Source organism: Danio aesculapii, chromosome 11 (genome assembly GCF_903798145.1).
Source record: "Danio aesculapii chromosome 11, fDanAes4.1, whole genome shotgun sequence".
In the NCBI taxonomy this organism is placed as follows: Eukaryota; Metazoa; Chordata; class Actinopteri; order Cypriniformes; family Danionidae; genus Danio; species Danio aesculapii.
In genome coordinates, this window is record NC_079445.1 from 31,005,495 (window position 1) to 31,024,328 (window position 18,834).

The 18,834-nt window shown below is 35.6% G+C and overlaps 1 protein-coding gene across 7 annotated transcripts in view; it reads right to left on the reverse strand.

The window, feature by feature from the left end:
• map4k3a (mitogen-activated protein kinase kinase kinase kinase 3a) overlaps positions 1–15,591 on the reverse strand; it is a 145,410-nt gene extending 129,819 nt beyond the window's left edge. For all 7 annotated transcript variants that reach the window (XM_056467838.1, XM_056467837.1, XM_056467834.1 and 4 more), the window contains exon 1: positions 15,343–15,591. In XM_056467838.1, the coding sequence (XP_056323813.1) occupies positions 15,343–15,438 (96 nt within the window). In that variant the 5' untranslated portion in view covers positions 15,439–15,591. The remainder of the gene's footprint in view (positions 1–15,342) is intronic.
• Between the last annotated feature and the right edge of the window lie 3,243 nt (positions 15,592–18,834).

The following is an 18,834-nucleotide window of genomic DNA, read 5'->3' on the forward strand; positions in this document are numbered from 1 at the left end:
ACAGTGCAATTGTATTGCGATGATTGTCTCAACCAATTTGAGCCATTATATATCATTTCAATCCATTTTTAAAAAGCTGAGTAAATTTTTTACATAGTAAAAACTCATAGCTTTAAAATGTATACTAGAGCTGCATGATATTGGAAAAAAAAACGACATTGCAATATTTTATTTTTTTATGCTATATATTGTGATGTTGAGTATAAATGAAATGTATAGGCCTGCTCATCATTTTATATACATTGGGATTTTGTAAGGCATCTGCATAGAATATAATAAACTAATAACAAACATTGATAAATACAGTAGCACAACAATACTATACAGTAAGTGCTTTATGACTTTTAGGAAGTGTAGCAATAATCAGATACACAAATTTAATAATGAAAATGTAAAATAATACAGTATAGTATATTTATACACAAATACAATTAATCTCTTTTAATAGGACTGGGCGATTAATCAAAAGGTAATTGAAATTGACATTCAGAACCTATAATCGATCTAATTTTTCCAGGTCAATTTTTTCAATTACTTTCCCTACCATGTGTGGAGTCACGTGACCCCGCTCTGTTAAGGCTGATTCTGTCAAATGCACTTCAATTATTTTTAAATCAAGTAATGCACCCTTCATTCAAAAAAATCTCTCACTTGAAATATGTGATCACATTTACTGTTCAAAACATGTCAGTAAACTATGATAAAATAAAATAAATAAATAAAATGATTGTTCATTCATCGCAATAGAGTTAAAATATTCAATTAATCGAGATTTCGATTTTAGGTCAAATCCCACAGCCCTACCTTTTAAAGTTAAAAGTTTAAAGTTCCTATGCCTGAATACTTTAAACTGACTTGAAATCCTTCACAGAAGAAGAAACGTTGCAATGGCTCCACAAATCACGAGTGTTTTGAAATGTGGCTCCTGATTAATTATAATACCAATTCGACATTGCAGATCCTGCGATGTGACTATTACTGAAGCTCATCTTGTGACATAGACCCTGAAATTATATACTGTGCACCCCTAATGTATACATCTCAACAACACTATTGAAACATGCATTATGCTTGTGAAATTTTGTAGTTACAGCCGCTTTAGAGCCTCAGAAACTACATAGATTGAACATTTTATTTGTGGTCAATCGACATTAACTCTTAGGTACTAAACCTGGAATTTTCCTTCAAAGATACATAAGCATTGCATAAATTAGAATAAAACTCAGCCTCCCAGAGTGTAACCCTTTGACTTCCAACACACACACACACACGTTGGCCTTTTCCCCCAGCAGTGGCGCGGCTCAGAGCAACAGCCAAGCTCTCTCCACCTGCACAGGTGCAACACACAGTGGGGCTGCGAGCTGCTGCCATGTCAGGTAATTACAGAGAGCCGGATAAATCACTGCAAGCTTGGCCCCCGACCAGCCGAATCTAGGCCAATCATTTTCTGCACTGCCTGGCAAATTTGATGCCTTGTATTAACAATTTACTGTGCCAATGCGGCACTGACCTCCGATAAACAACCCCGTTTTCCTCTCTAATGTCTTTTCCTGTGCTGGTGTTATCAAACATTTCATCGGATTCATTATTCATGCTGTATTGCAGTTAAACGCAGAGTACATAATGCATCAAGTATTCTAGAGCGCGCCGACAGGAGCGTGCCTGGGCTTGCTAAAACATGATTATGAAACTACAGTACCACAGAGGCAACTGCTTTCTCGGAGTCTCTAATCAACAATATAGTTTGCGCTAGATAAAAGACGATAATCAATAATTGACTATATCGTGATAATGAACACGTGCAACGTCGATATTATAGACACTTCAAAATACTGTGAATAATTATTTGTTTTTTAAACTTTTAAGGGTATCCAGGCAGTGGCTGTTCATGACAGCACCAAATGATAAAGACCTAATAAGCCATTTCTTTTCAATTATATATTTTTTCATACAATTTTCACATGTTAATACAGCTAAAGATGGCAATTTCTGTGACAATTTATAGGCCTTTGTTCATAAACGATGTACAGACAAGTTCCATTTGTTATCATCAGTTAATTTAACTGAAGTGAATGAAATGACAACTACAAAAGCATTTAACTACAAAAGCATCTGCTGTGTAAAACAGTTGCCAAAGTAATTGGTGGTTCATTGTGCTGTGGCAACACATGATAAAGCAGTGAGTGAGCTGAAGGAAAGTTAGTGAGTGAGCAAAGCATTTATTACTATTAATAGGTGATTTTAGTTTATTAACTAACGCCTAACAACGCATTAAAGTCAAGACATAATAATTCTATTAAATGGAGTTAAAACTAATTATGGAAGTTTTTCCTAACAAAATTAAATCTATAATACAAATGCCTAAAAAGATCAAATAATAAATCTCAAAACAATACTAAATAAGTCATAGCGCTACTGGTAGTTGTCACCGAACACTTCCACCTTAAAGCTCTGCCCAGGCTGGTTGATTGGCCCTCTTCATTTGCATTTGATTTATCATTTGTGATGTCAGTTTGAGCATTTGATTTATAGTTTGAGCATTTGATTTATCATTTAATTATTACAGGTTTATACTGAGTTGATCATGAAAATTAAATATGAAATACTTTTGATCTCTTATTTGAGAATGCATTTTTATTTATTATTTGATAGTTTGAGCATTTGGTTTATCATTTGGGTAGTTGTTTTGAGAGTTTTATTTATTCTTTGATCTTTTAGGGCATTTGAATTTTCATTTTGTTAGGAAAAAACTTCATAACTAATACAATTCAGTTGCATTTTTTATTAACTTTAACATATGACAATAATTTGGCTATTTCTCGATGTTGTTTACTAATGAGACTTGTTACCTGTTGTATTTTATTATCCTTTTGCAATTAAATTTGTTTATTTTTTTACTGTGAGTATGTACAGTGGGGGAAATAAGTATTACACATCACCATTTTTCAAAAAAGGTGCTGTTGACTTGAAATTTTCACAGGATGTTGGTAACAACCAAATAAATTCATATACGCAAAAAAAACTAGTTTACAAATCACAATATGTGTAATCAAATGAAATGACAAGGGGATTGAGTACTAAATTGAACACATGAAGAAAGGGAGGCGTAGAAAGGCAGTGAAAGCCCAGACAGCAGCTGAAATCTCTCAGTAGTTATTCAGCAATCCTCTGCCCTTAGTCATTGTAATTTAATATGAGCTGCTTCAGTCCAACATCTACATTACCAGGATAATGAAGAAGAAACCAGGGTGGACATTTCAGCAAAACAATGATCCAAAACACAGCCAAGGAAATGCTCAAATGCTTTCAGAGAAAGAAAATGGCCCAGCCAATCACCTGCATTGAATCCAATAGCGATACAAAAAGATTAGATTAGATAGACGATACCCACAGAACCCTCAAGATTTTTACACCCTGAGCAATGCATGTGACTTCATTCTCCATATGAGAGGTGACTTTAAGCTGCCATTACCAAAAAAGCCTTTTATATAAAGTAATAAACACATTTCAGCAGTTCAGTGCTTTCTCTTTGTGTGATTCCATTGTTAATACGCATAACTAATTTTTCAGATATTTTTATTTTGTTTTATTACTATGTTTAAATTGTTTGGGTTTTTATCAAAATCTGGTTCAATTCCATGTCAACAGCTTCTTTAGAAATATTATTACCCGGGGATACTTATTTTTCGCACTGGATATAATATAAGTTCAAAGTATTTTTTCAATATCATGATAACCGTACATCATGATAAAAGCTTCAGCAATAAAAATCGCTACAAGAACATTTGATACTGTCCGTAGCCTAGTTTGCACATCTGAATCGCAGCTACAGCCAGGTCGATTAACTGTCTAATAAGTCTAGCTCTATAATTCTGCTATCAAACACAATTAAGTAAACGCCATTGTTGTCCAAACAAAGGCTGGATGTCAGTTGCTCATGCTCACTAAGGGAGAATACAATTTCTCTGGGCGGCCGCATTTGTAGGACAGTAGATCACTCTGTCACGCGGATCTGTATTTCTGCTTACTCACTGAAAGGATGCGGCGAGGTCGAAACTGCTTCAGTCTCCAGAATATGGAGAAATCTCAAGGCCGCCCAAAAGTAGGCTAGATGGCAAGGACGTTCTATTAAAAGAGACCATGTAATCCAGTCTCTGTTGTGAATTTCTTAAAGGCGTGAAGGCATAAAACACATGAGGGTAAGCAAAGGTGTTAACAGCAAAAAAGTGATGAAAGGAAGATGGCTGAAGAAGGTTGACCTCAGCTTTGTCACACTCCTCCGAGGTGTTTCAGGAGAGAAGGTTTGAGGATTGTGACCTTTCTCTGTGTAATGAGTCCTGGTGCTCAGCTCGCAATGATAGTCTGACACCTTTGTGAACACATGGACGCAGCCAAACAAGGGAGAAAAGGTACGAAAAGCCTTTATACAAAAAAGCCAACTTGAGGAACCAACCAAAGCAAAGCACTTCTGAAATCTTCAGACAATATTGAAAAAAATGACATTGCAATATTTTATTTTTCTGCGATACTCATTGAGATATTGAGAATAATTTCACCAGATGACTTGAATACCTCTCTTTGGGGAAAAAAATCATACTTTTGGAGTAATTGGTATCTTCTCATCTCATCTCATTTTCGTCTACTTTTCCGGGGCCAGGTCACGGGGCAGCAGTCTTAGGAGAGAACCCCAGACTTCACTCTGCCCAGACACTTACTCCAGCTCCTTCAACGGGATCCTGAGGCATTCCCAGGCCAGTCAAGAGACATTGTCCCTCCAGCATGTCCTGGGTCTTCCCCGAGGTCTCCTCTCAGTGGGACATGCCTGGAATACCTCCCTAGGTAGGCTTCCAGGAGGCATTCGAAACAGATGCCCGAACCACCTAAGCTGACTTCTCTCAATGTGGAGGAGCAGCGACTCTGCTCCGAGCTCCTCCCAGGTGACAGATCTCCTCACCCTGTCTATAAGGATGTGCCCTGCCACCCTGTGAAGGAAACTCATTTTGCCCGCTTGTATCCAAGATCTTGTCCTTTCGGTCATGACCATAGGTGAGAGTAGGAACGTAGATTGACCGATAAATCGAGAGCTTTGACTTTCGGCTCAGCTCCTTCTTTACCACAACGGACCGATACATTGACCGCATTACTGCTGCCGCTGCACCAATCCACCTGTCAATATCACGTTCAATGCTTTCCTCACCCATGAACAACCTCCACGGGTGAGGACTTTCTTCCAACCTGAAGATGGCAAACCACCTTTTTCCAATGGAGCAATATGGCCTCGGACTTGGAGGTGCTGATTTTCATCCTAGCCGCGTCACACTTGGCAGCAAACTGCCCTAGTGCATGCTGAAGGTCTATGTTCGATGAAGCCAACAGAACAACATCGTTTACAATAACAAATATGAAATCCTGTGGTCGCTGAACCGGACCCCCTCCAGCCCAAGGCTGATGATTTCATTGGGATGATTTTGTAGAGTATTTACATAAAGTATATTACACCAATAACAAGAGCTGAAAAATACAGCAGAGCAAAGATAGAAATAGAATAAACAGTAATTTAGAGTTTTCTCAGAGTCTAGCAGTATACAGATACATAAAATGAATAATCAAATGTAAAATGCAACTAGCACAGATATATGATCAAATGTCTTCATCATATATAGATAATTACAATTTATATTTCATAAAAGTTACAAATATTATCATTTAAAATTTTTAATAACATTGTGGAGTCACTGCAAAGTGTAAACATAAATCATGTGTTTTTTTCAACTGTGGCTACTGGTCAACTTTAAATCTGCCTCCACATTTCAGATCCTGGAATGTGACATTTGCTAATATACTCATTGCGATATCAATGCTGAAATGATATATTGGGCATCTCTAATTGAGAGCATGTTTAAATGACAACTTTATTAAATAAATATTGGTAAAATGTTCAAAAAATGTTTTCTAAGTGCAAGTTTTTGAAAATTATATTATAGTTTTATGCATGATATTATGTATTATAGTAGATACATTATAATTTAGGTGTAGATTACAAAAACTTGCACATTTCTAAAAGTACACACAGCAGTCACAGTCATATTACAGATCTGGATTATTTTGATAATGTAATTTTTGTCCATTGCTGTCATGCATTTCCACTGTTTTTTCATCAAATACATGCAGTTTGGTAAGATTTTGGTAAAGGGGTTTTCAAATAACAATAAAACCGAACTTCTGAATGGTAAAGCCTATTAAATATACAAAAATATGGTATATATATATATATATATATATATATATATATATATATATATATATATATATATATATATACCATATTTTTGTATATATACCATATATATATATATATATCTCACATGGTAAAAATCATCTTTAAATTACCAGCTTTCAGTATTTTTTGATTCATGGGTATTTTCAATTATTTGAGCTTTTGAATTTGATTACAAGCTCAATTCACAAGCTAAATGCGTTATATCATGGATTTCCCATGTAATATGTTGTGGGTTCACCACTCAGTGTGACATGACCATGAAGAACACAAGAGGCACTGTGTAGAAGTAGCAGAAGTTGCTGCTGTTGCAGGCATTGTTCTTTTCCAATCTTATTTTATTATTATTTAATTGTAATTCTTTATATTTTTCCACAAATTGGAGTCAACAGCAGCGCCAGACAAGCAAATGTAGATAAAATATGAAATTTGGCAACATATAGTGGTCGTCAAAAGTAGTCAACTGACCCAATTTGGGGTAGGGTTGTCACAAAACTGGAATTTGATCCCAATCGGTACTGAAATTTTAAAAACGTCCACTTTCCGCGAACATTTAAGCGATGTGAACCACGTTCTTAAACAGTGCTAATTTGTCATTGTGTTCACGTGCTCAACAGAAAAGACTGTGATTGGCTGTGCAGGTCATCAGTTCACCAAACTCACCGCTGTTTACTGAGTGTAACCACAGGGACACTGGAGCGTTTCAAACTCACGCCGATCAGCTTGTTTGTCTGTAAGCTGACATACAGGCAATCAGCTGATGAATCACAGGTTTAAAATGCTCCAGTGTCCCGGTATCTGTGGTAACTGATGACCTTCATGGCCAATCAGAGTCTTTTCTGTTGAGCATGTGAACACAACAGCAAATCAGCACTTAAATGATCGCGTGAAATGGACGTTTTAAAATTTCAGTATTGATTGGTACCGAATTCCAGTATCGTGACAACCCTAATTTGGGGTCTCTAGAACTCTATAGCACCATCAGCAGTCCAAAAAAAAAAAAACATTAAACTTTCCTCCAACAACTTTTGATGTTAAAAAGCTTGAAAGTGACTTTTATTGGCATTTTGAATAGTTTGAATTTATATATTGCCAGGGTGGGTGTAAATTACAGTACAAAATCCTTGTAGGAAAGTGCCAGTATTTATTTTACAGATTAATTCTCTGTTTATTATTTCTTAATTCTTATACAACATATTGTTTTAAAATATTAACATGTCAATGAAAGTCACTGTTAAATTACACACTTTCACTTTCAACATCAACAGTCGACAGAGCAGAGATTAAGGTCTATAATGCTATTCATAATATCAATCCATAAATAAACCCATAAATAATTAGAAAACAACTGTAAATCACAAAATATGGAACCTAATTTAAAAAAATATTTTTACTGTGCACTTAAAACTTTCCATTTTTACTCACCAAATTTTCCTCCTTTAAACTCAGACATAAAAATAGTGCACTTATATTGGACATGCAGTGAATTTTGTAGTGATAGCATATTCCACAATTCAACAGATTGCAATATATAATGACATAATGATAAAATAGTGATTAGACCTAGGGCTGCACAATATCGGAAAAATCTTGATACTTTATTTTTTAATATATATTGCGATATGAATACAATTTCCCCATATGACTTAATATGTCTATTTGAAAAGAATGTACAATGTTAGATCAATTGGGATGATACTGCAGTGGGAGTGCATCTGCATAAAATCTAATAAACAATTTATAACATTTTTTGGGTCCCCCAACACATTTTCATTGTTGTTTGTGCAACTTTTAGCACGTTTCAGTATTTGCATGTGTTGTGAGTATTTTCATGCGTGTGTTAAGTCAGAGATTGATTAATTAATTTTTACTATTTGCATCTCCATGAAATCTAATAAACAATCTGTAAACTTTTTGGGGTCCGCCAACATGTTTTCGTTGTGGTCTGTGCTAGTTGCAGTGCATTTCTGTATTTACATGTGTTGTGAGTATTTTCATGTATAACAATCTGTAAATACAGTCAAGAAATAGATACAATTGAAATAAAGTGTTTTATTGTTTACCGAGTCTAACAGTTTTCAAGTACAGTAACTGAATGATAAAAATAAAAATAATTCAATAAAATGAATCGTTGTTAAAGTCACAAATGGTACAATTTCTTAAACCTGAATGTTTTTAAAATCATTATACAATCACAGGCTTCAAACACAGATGCAACTGATAAGATATAATACATATTCAACATTGAATATCCTGCGATGTGACCATTGATGGTGATCGCATTGCAATATTGATGTTGAAATGATATATTGTCCAGTCCTATAGAACTGTTTCAAATGAACGGAGTTTTCAGCAAGCTAAATAAAACAACTGTTTGATTTGGGTACACAGTTCAATTCATTTCCATGCAATAATCAATATCAGGCCTGATTGTTCCAGTTAATTCCAGATATATCTTATTATTTACCCGGGCATATTTAAATAGGACTATTGAAAGTCAGAGGTTGCGAGTATGTCCCTAAACTGGCCGATACCAATCTCAGAAGCATGATAGTATTACAGGATGGAGCAGTGCCCAGTTGTTGAAACAGCTGAATAATTAATGATCATTTTTTCCCGACAAAGTCAATTCAGAAACGTCCTCACATCGGCTGCACATGCAGCGGACTCTACACACATAGTGCACACGTATCACAGAAACTCTATCATCTTGAATTTCATGCTGTCAGAATGTTTTCACAAGCACATGATCCAGGCCGCTTGGAGAACCATCTTCCTGCGTAATCTGTATGATTGAAGGTGACTATCGCAATCAGAAGTGACAGGATGAGTGGCTTTCGTCTTAAAAGGGAACATGAAACTTCCTGGGTGTGAAGAATGAAAGAGATTAAGCGAATAAAGGAGGAATTGTGACTTTAATCCACAATAAACCCCTCCACTCGGGTCAAACCGAGGCCTGGGATGAATGTTCTTTGGGGCGAAGACAAGAAAATCCACTTCAAAAACATTCGGAGAAGGAAAACTGTAAGCTAATATGACTGGATTTTATCAAATGATGTACGCACACCAGTGTTAGAGTTGTTCATTCATCAAAACGTAAGTGAAATCAAACCTCCCGGGCCAGAAATAAACAGATTTTGTTCTGCTGACATGATCTAACATCTTCCTTTTTGTTCTGTCCGATGCATTTTAGTGTCTGGACCGAAATCAACCAGCGGAGAGTAAGAAAAAAAAGCTACTGTTTAGGCTGAGCTGAGCAAACTCGTGCAGCGAGAAGCCAAACTTCCTGCGAGAGAAAGAAATTTGTTTCTCTAAAGGAGGCCAGGAAAAAGAAACAACACATACAAACACACACACACACACACACACAAAGAGAGATTTGCTCACACTCTCGTCTTTCCACAGCAACCTCCTGAAAGAGAAGCCATGAATTCTGCTTCAACACCACGGTTTCGTTCACCAATGGTTTTCTCACTCTCACACACGCGTATCCCTTCGCACACTGGCGATTCCTCAGACCGTAGACATAAAAATGGAATCAATACCAAACCACTCGAATACTAGGAAGCCACAGAACTATCAAAATAGCCCCACCAAGGCTTGACACAAAGCCAATATAAAGTGATCAAACTGGGTAATTAGTCATATCCCTACCCTTGACGCAGTAGGCTTTTGTTCAATACTTACTTTCTTTGCTCAATCAATACTTTACATCTTTGTATGCTTTCAGGGCCTTTAAAATCTATCAGGAGCATGTCGGGATTACATTTACTGTTAAGGAAAACAAGCAGACCCAGTAGACAAACAAAAGGGATGAAACACCTGTTGGAAACGGTGTGGTATTTAAAGCAGCAAACAGCGCTAAGCCTGATGTCCTGCTCTGGGTTAGAATGTAAAAAGGTTGTGTAAAAGATTAAATGGAGAATTCACCAAAAGAATTAGAATTCTGCTATAGTTTAATAACATTCATGATTATTCAAATTTGTACGACTGACTTTCTTTAGCAAAATTATGATTTATTTGTTGTCTTTACAATGAAAATCAATGATGTTCACTGTTGTCTTGCAGCATGTTGACTTTCAATGTATAGACAAACTGTTTTCTGTTAGTCAAAATATATTATTAAAAAAAAGTACAATGTAAAAGTGACTAAATTAAATAAAGTAAATGCATTTGAGATGGCAGATTTTATTTAAACTAACAAACAACAAATTTAAGTTGTTTACTTTTTAAGAGCTAACTGTAGCAAACTCAAAACAAGTTAAACAATTTCATCAATGATTCTGAATGCTCTACAATTCTGCCTTCAGAATCCAAAATCTGCTTCAATTCCCGCCTCGGTAGGTACCTTCTTCTGACAGATATCCCATAATTCAGTGCATTCCATTTCTGACAGTTGAGCTAACAAAAATAAACATGGCGTCTCAAAGCACTTCTCGGGTGGCATTTTGTTCACATTTTCCATTTTTGAAGCCATTTCCTGCAAGAAGTATTGTAGTGAGCAAATATCTCCTTAGTAATAAGCAAATCTCTCTTGTTGGACATGATTAAATCATTATGACCTCTAGAGTCACTGCCTGACAGAGCAGTAAGGCAAAACGTCAGCTGCCTAAGCCTTTAAACACAGCCAGTGGGTCTCTATAAAATCTGACTTGACAAATTCCATTTTTTTAAAAACCTTTTTTTATCATTTATATTTATTTCGTTTTTTTATTCCATTTAGGGTTTTTTTATTCCATTTGCCATTTTTCTGAATCTTGGGATCAATTTATTGACTTTCAGTTTTTTGGACAAATATCTAAAGATGTAACCCAGTGACCACCCTGAGGTTTAAGATATATTCCTTATCTAGTTTTGATTGTTTGTTTTTCTTTCTTTCTCTTAATATCTAATTATATTTCTACAGTATGAGCCATTGTTTGTTCATTCCTGTACAAAAAAACTTAATGTATTAAAAAAAAAAAAATTCTGAACAGCATTACATTTTCAACCAGAAGAAGTAATTTCATTTTAGTAAAAATAACAGGATAAAAAAAAGATGTGAAACATTACGCAATGATCAGTTGTCCACAAAGATCAGTAAAAGGGATGTAGAAAAAAGAAGACATAAACTTTCATTTACGTAAACATACATAAACATTTCATTAACTCCAAATTTAATCATCAGATTTTTTAAACCTTTATTTTTCTTTACCATTTCATACAAAGTCAAAAAAGTGACACTTATATACTCATGTCTTCATAGCCACTAGGCCTATCACAATAATCAATATATTGATTTATCGCACAACACATGAACATGACGTCAATCAAATATCGCCCAAATATGAAAACCAATTCTAGCAACATTTTAGCTGATTGCGCATCTTCTCTATCTCTATTGGAGGTGTCAGTGTTAGTATGTTTAAAAAAACACTAGAATTTACTATAAACTACTTTAATATATTTTCATGTGGGTCTCTGCCAACTAAAAATAGATCTAGTAGCAGATATCGCTGCCTCTGTGACTTTTTTGTTAAAATGAATTATTAATATTATTATTTATTATGGATGTGCGCTTTCACATTCTGATTCCAATGCCCAATTATTAAATTGCTAATATGACTATAATTAAATTAAATATTTATAAGAAGAAAATATTATGTGTTCTTAGGAAGAGTGTACTTGTATTGTGATGATATCAGTCATTCTGGCATAAAATGGTTTAAAGATGACAATAATCTTGTTTATCACAATATATTTTTATGTAATACATCATAAAACAACAAATAGATTTCATTACAGGCCTCTAAGCCTCTAAATGCAACAATTAAAACATGTAGTTTGTTGAAAAAAATTGTTGCAATCGCCGTGAAAGCACACAAACTAACCATGCTAAAATCTAACCACGAAGAACCGAATGATGACACATAAAAAATATAAATTACAATCAACAACAACAGACACCAAGGAGGCCACATCCCCCCTCCAGTACTCAGAACAGTGGTCAATCAATGTGGGTTTCTCAATGATCGTCTCCTCTGAGCCACGCTATACAGTTTCCTTAATAATTACTGCTGCTTACCAAATAAAGACACCCAATGACTGTAAATATTATCTGCCCAGATTCACTCAATGCCGCTTAACCAGACAGTAGCCAGCATAGACTGTTATCTAAAATCCATCCATTCAGCTTACAGTTTTACTTATCTTTTACATAATCCTATAAGACGCTCTGTCAGATAACCCGCAGTTATTCTCTTGACAAATGAAGGCTATTGGTCTTGAATAATCCAGACTAAACATAAATCACTACGTTTTATAAAGTGTAAAAAATATAAACGGCCATCTGCAATCCTTGACTGACAGGTGAAAGTCTTGCAGGGTAACACCGACCTGCTGCTTAAGCCTCATTCAGATAAAGCCGCAGATAATCCAGCACATTTCACACCACTTGTAAACATCTTCCAAGTTAACCACTCTAAAGGCAACAGCACTACCAATCAACCGGCCAGCTGTCATGAAAAATCCATCTTTCAGAAGTGCTTGTTGCTTAGTTTCAGTCACAATCACAAACTTAGGCAGTGATATAACAAGGCCCTCTTCAAATATTTGTCACGTCTTGCACAATTTTTGCAACAACTCATGGGAGTGACACTGTAGCAAAACCACACAATGTTATTTGGACGCGCTTGCTCTGAGGTGGAAGAAACTGGGAATAAATTCAATATGTTGATGTGAAATGATGCAAAAGAAGCGAATGAATGTGCAGGGAATAGCTGTCGATGAGTGCTTCACATAACCACATAATGTTTACAGAGATTGACAAATCAGTCTATTGATGCTGCTGTCATGTTTCTTAAATTGAAAGTTTATCATTTAGTCATCATTTGTTAAAAAACTGAAGGAAAACCTAAGACAAACATTTCACTTTTGTTGTTTGGGGGGAAAAAGGGGGAATGATGAACAAGACTGTCTTCCTTCCAAACATTATGCTTTTCTTTTTCGAAGAATAAAAATAGTTTAAAGAAAAAAAAATAATGGCCACTAACGATGAAAGAACTTTCATTTTTGGATTAACTGTCTCTTTAAGTGGGGTTAAAGATGATTTGGTAAAGAAAAAAAAGCCTGCACTAAAACTGTGTACTAAAATATGTGGACGTACTAGCCAGCTAACACTTTTTGGTTCCCACAACATTCATAGAATGTTATTCTCTGATTAGCCAGTAAAGATTTCTTGACATAATAAAACTTTTTCTCAAGGAGAACATTTTCTTCAAGACTTTCTTTAAGTTATTACAAAAACTCCTAATCTGCATTGCTCTGGGAAGACTAGTTAGGGCTGATTTATACTTCTGCGTCAAGCACACGCATATGGTCTGGCGCAGCCTTCCGTGCACCTCTTAAAAAATGTAACTACACGTCCCAATGACGAGTAGCGCAAGCTCTGTGATTGGTCGGCTTGGTAGCTGTGACAAGTGTGGGTGGTGCTGTGAGCCCCATTGAGCGAGTGTTTACAAGTGCAGAGTCCTGTGAAGGAGCTCCAGATGAAAACTTTTGTTTACCTTATGATTAATGAATGAGCAAGTTTTAGCTACTTGTACATTAAGTTAGCGTTCAGAAAAAAAAAAAAACACCCTCGAAAAAGCTTGACACAGAGGAAAATAAAAACCTACTGCCAGCTAGCATTTCAGAAGTGTTATTGCAGAGCAACACAAACAGCATGCAGAAGTATAAATGCATGGCTATGAGCGAGGCATGTGTCGTGGGTCACGACGATCACTCGACGCATAAGTATAAACCAGTCTTTAATGGCTACAGTAAATATAGGATCTACAGAGAACGTTCCCAGAACGTTATTATTTGGTTTCCCATAAAATAACCAAATTGGAATGTTTTGCATTTGTTTTAGCCTTTACAATCGCCTCTATGTAACCATCATGCAATCTTATTTGCAATAAAATATTTCTATAATTCTCTCCTGTGTCCTTATGGGATAAAGTGTCCAATGAAAGTAGGAAGCAGGTCATAAGTACTATTGGCCCATCATTTTATATGCAATCAGACATGCTACTCAGTTCACATTTCCTATAGGTATAGGTATGCATTTAGTATTGAAGTAGGAATTCAGTTATTCTCTACGTTATTCTGTTTTGACCCTTAGTCAAGCAATTTAGTTCTTCAAACTGACACACACTGGTCTGTATGCATGAATTTTGTTCACCAAATTTAGTCACTTCATCGAAAATGGCCTTGAGGTAAAGTTGGTTTTATATCCACACATTTACACTTTCTCCTTAATATTATAATTTCAGAAAAGTACTCTTTGCAAGCTCTAAATAGTGAAATTATTTTAGCAGCCAAGACTATCAAAATACAGCCTTGTTCACAGTCAAATAAATAGTGCTAATGTTGTTTTCAAATCATGCTTACATGTGATTTCAGACCAAATGTTCAAAGTATCATGGTTAACAATAAAGGGAGCATGTCACAAGTTGTCACTGAATGAATGTGCAAATATAAAACCAACTTTACCTCAAGGTAAATTGTTTAACTTTTGTTTTATTTCTTTTTGTCTTGTTGGTCGCTGTTCCACACCACACACATCAATATAATTATTGGATTCAGCGCATCATTTTGTACATGATTAATAAATCAAGCTGATTTGGTTTTAATGTGCATTTACAGTAGCCTAAAAACGGCATGACAGGTTTGGTCATGTGATGTCAACATGGCGGTGCCCATGAGGGACCTGCTCCATGTAGAAATAAACAGCATTTACTAGAAGACTGATAGCTCTTTCGCCTTCATATCACACGAGTGTGCATCATTTTAAATACATTCCTCCACAGTGCTAATCATTTCACTGAGTGGCAAAAATTTTAACTCGCAAAAAAATGAGTGCACCTTTAAGTGATCAGTGTCCCAGCTGGTCCAGTTCAGAGAAGTACAATTTTATGATTGCATATCTACGGCATTTAAAGTCTCATATACCTCTCACAGGTTTTATCCTAAAGAATGGGCCCTTTAAATGTGGACGGCACTGTCCAAAAGACGGGCCTTGTTTGTAGAAAACACATTTTTACCTTGTAAACATCTCCGTAGGTCCCGCTGCCTATCCTCTGGATAAGCTCAAAATCCTCTTGCGGATTTCGCCTGGACAAATCGAAACTTGAGTTCATCGTGGGGACTCCGGCCTCTGACTAACGGTGTTAGATTTGCTGGGGTCCCTGACGCGAACGAAATGAGAAAAGAGCAAAAAAATAAACATACGGCGTCAGAAGGGAATCTCAGTCTCAGTACTTGACTATAACTTTAACATGGCTTCCCGTGAGTTCCACTGCGCATGTGCACAGCTCGTAGAGCGGAGAATGCTTGGAACGGGAGGATGAAGAAGGAGCAGGAGGAGGAGGATGGGTGGGTCAGATGACCACGCAAATAAAACAGCAGATAACCTGTGTTTAACCAATTTTATATACTAATTGCGTCTGAAATAATCTTAAAAGTGTGTTAGTTTTCTTACACTAAAGCTTGAATATATGATGACAGTGACGTGGTTTGATATTTTGTTTGTTATGGATTGTTATTTTAGCTTTAAAGGGATAGTTCACCCACAAATGAAGATTCTGTCATCATTATTTTCACTTCTTCCAAATCTGTTTGAGTTTCTTTCTTCTGTTGAACACAAAGGAAGATATTCTGAAGAATGTTGGAGGGGGGGGAGGGGGGGGGGGGGGGGGGCTCTAGCATGTTTTCTTCTATTGATGTCTGTGGATTCTTCTGTAGACTATCGAAAACAAAATGGCCTAAATGGGCTAATAATTTTGACCTAAAAATGTTTTACATTTAGCCGAAATAAAACAAAAATGACTTTCTCCAGAAGAAAAAAAATTATGGGACATACTGTGAAAATTTCCTTGCTCTGTTAAACATCGTTTGGGAAATATTTAAAAAAGAAAGAAAAATTCAAAGTGGGCTAATAATTCTGACTTCAACTATATAATATATATATATTATTTTATTTATTTATTTTTTGCATGATTACTCGAGTCACACAATCCTTTGAAAATCCTCATATGCTGATCTGCTGCTCAAAAAACTATTAATAATATTTTATTGTATTTAAATAAAAGTTTAGCTCTGACACTGATGAACTTCTGCAAGAAGTTGAACTCATAAGATGACTTCAAGAAGTTTTGCATAATAAAATAAAACAGAAACCAAGAATTTGGCATAGATAGAATAGATTTATTGATATAACAGGGCATAACAGTGACAAATGTTAAATACCCGGGCGAAAGATTTTGACGAAATGGTTTTTTAAGGTTGTTTTCAATGTAACTGCGGTTCAGTTTTGAAAAGAAATGTTCCTTCACTGTTAGAGCACATGTTGTTGCTGTTTCACATTTTAATATTTTGTAATGTCAATTATTGTCTTGTATGTCATTCTAACAGTGCAGCTTTGTGGTTTTTTAAATGAATCCTCTCTTCATTTCCTTTTTTTTTCATTTTGGGAGTCACACAAGGCAATTTCAGCTCTGTTTTCTCACATATATTTGTCCAAATATGTGACAAATCACTGACAGTTGACAAATTAACAGTTGTCAGAATTCTCCATGTGGTTTGGGACTTACAACACAGTCTCATACTTCTTCCTCCATCTTCTTCTCTTTCAGCTCAGACAGGATTGTGATTCAGCGCTATTTATTTCCGAATCACAGAGGAGTGTGTGCCAAGAGTGAGCTTCTGAACACATTTGTACTTACACCATGTGGTTGTTATGAAGGTTTTATGAGCCAGGACTATTCAGTCTAATTTATTTCTCAAATGCCAGGCACACATCCAGGATGCAATTTATTGACTGATTATTAAAGCATGCACTGGCACAGATCAAGGTCTCAGCATGACGGCGGTTATCAAGCAACCAACGCACATACAATTGGCCTGTTCAGAGACGCATTATTTCCAGGCTATTCTAGATCTGTTTTCCAATCTATTGTTCAGGTTTTTATGCAATCACCATCATTTTTGCAATTTTCTGTTCCTCTCTGTTTTTGTATGTCTGTGATAGATAGATAGATAGATAGATAGATAGATAGATAGATAGATAGATAGATAGATAGATAGATAGATAGATAGATAGATAGATAGATAGATAGATAGATAGATAGATAGATAGATAGATAGATAGATAGATAGATAGATAGATAGATAGATAGATAGATAGATAGATAGATAGATAGATAGATGAGGAGGATGAAAATCATCTTTACTTTACATCTTTATTAACATGTCTCCTTAATGCTTATAATCATATCAACTGGGCAGGACGTGCACAAAGCAACTGGGATTAAAGATCTGTTCTGCTCTCTGTGGTCATCAATCTTCATCAAATGTAATTAAGAATGAGTTTTGCAAGTTTAAAACGCTTTAAAATCACTGCATGTTTGTAATAATTGTGATTTTACTGTATTTATCACCACCGCCGCATGTCAGTACAATTATAAAAGCTTCAATCCCGGTTTAAGGATGTTAAATCAGGTTTATTTTGTACATTAACATAACGGATATCTATACAGCAGTGGCTATTAAAGTGTATCATGTGACATTTGCCATGCAAAGTTAAACATTGTAATGACACTGTGTGTGACTCGTCGTTGCAGAGAGGCTTGAATAAACTCCACAACAAATACATCAAATAATCATTGGGAAAGTTTTTACTGTAGTATTTCTCACAAACATTACATGAGATCTGCTTCCTTCATGTCGGTCACTGTGCTGTTTATCTGACGCAGTCAAGGCTGAGATTAAGGCACACTCTGAAAGGCACATGGGAACGGTGGGTGGGGAGAACTAGCAATAAAGGCACAGGCAACAAATATACAGCTACATTGTGTTCAAAGCAGAAAATCTCAATATTCTGAAAGGTATAATCAATAATCTGACGGGTGTCTTGAGTTGAAACTTTAAAGACACATTCTGGAGACACAAAATACTTATCTTAAATCTTGAAAAAGGGGTAAAATAGGTGCCCTTTAAAACATGTTCATATACAAATATGAAATAACAGTTTTGTTTATATTGAAGTTATTTGTTCTCAATTGTTGATTAGTCTCGTAATACTTATTAAAATATATGTACATTTCATTTAAAATAATGTATAGAGCCTAATACCAATCATTTTTTGACCTTGTAATGAATGATTTTTTTTAAATAATGCATGAGCCTGAACAATGAGGTGACTGCAATGTATAGGAAATAATCAACAAATCAAAAATTTTTATCGAAAATACATGACTGTTAGCGTTTTAAACTATGGACACAAATAAACCATCAGCACTTAGATATTAATAGATATTTATCAAATCAAACACTGCCCGATAATTACCTTAGTGCACTAGAACATACTGCTAAGCCTTTATTTAGGTTATTTCACAGTCTTTTAGAGCACATAAATTGTTTTCCCCTCTTTGCATAACGGTCTTCTGCTGCATTGATGCTTGGCTAGCCAAACTGTAGTCACCACCATCATCATCATCATCATCACCATCATAACAGTTCAGTCGCGCGCTCGCCTG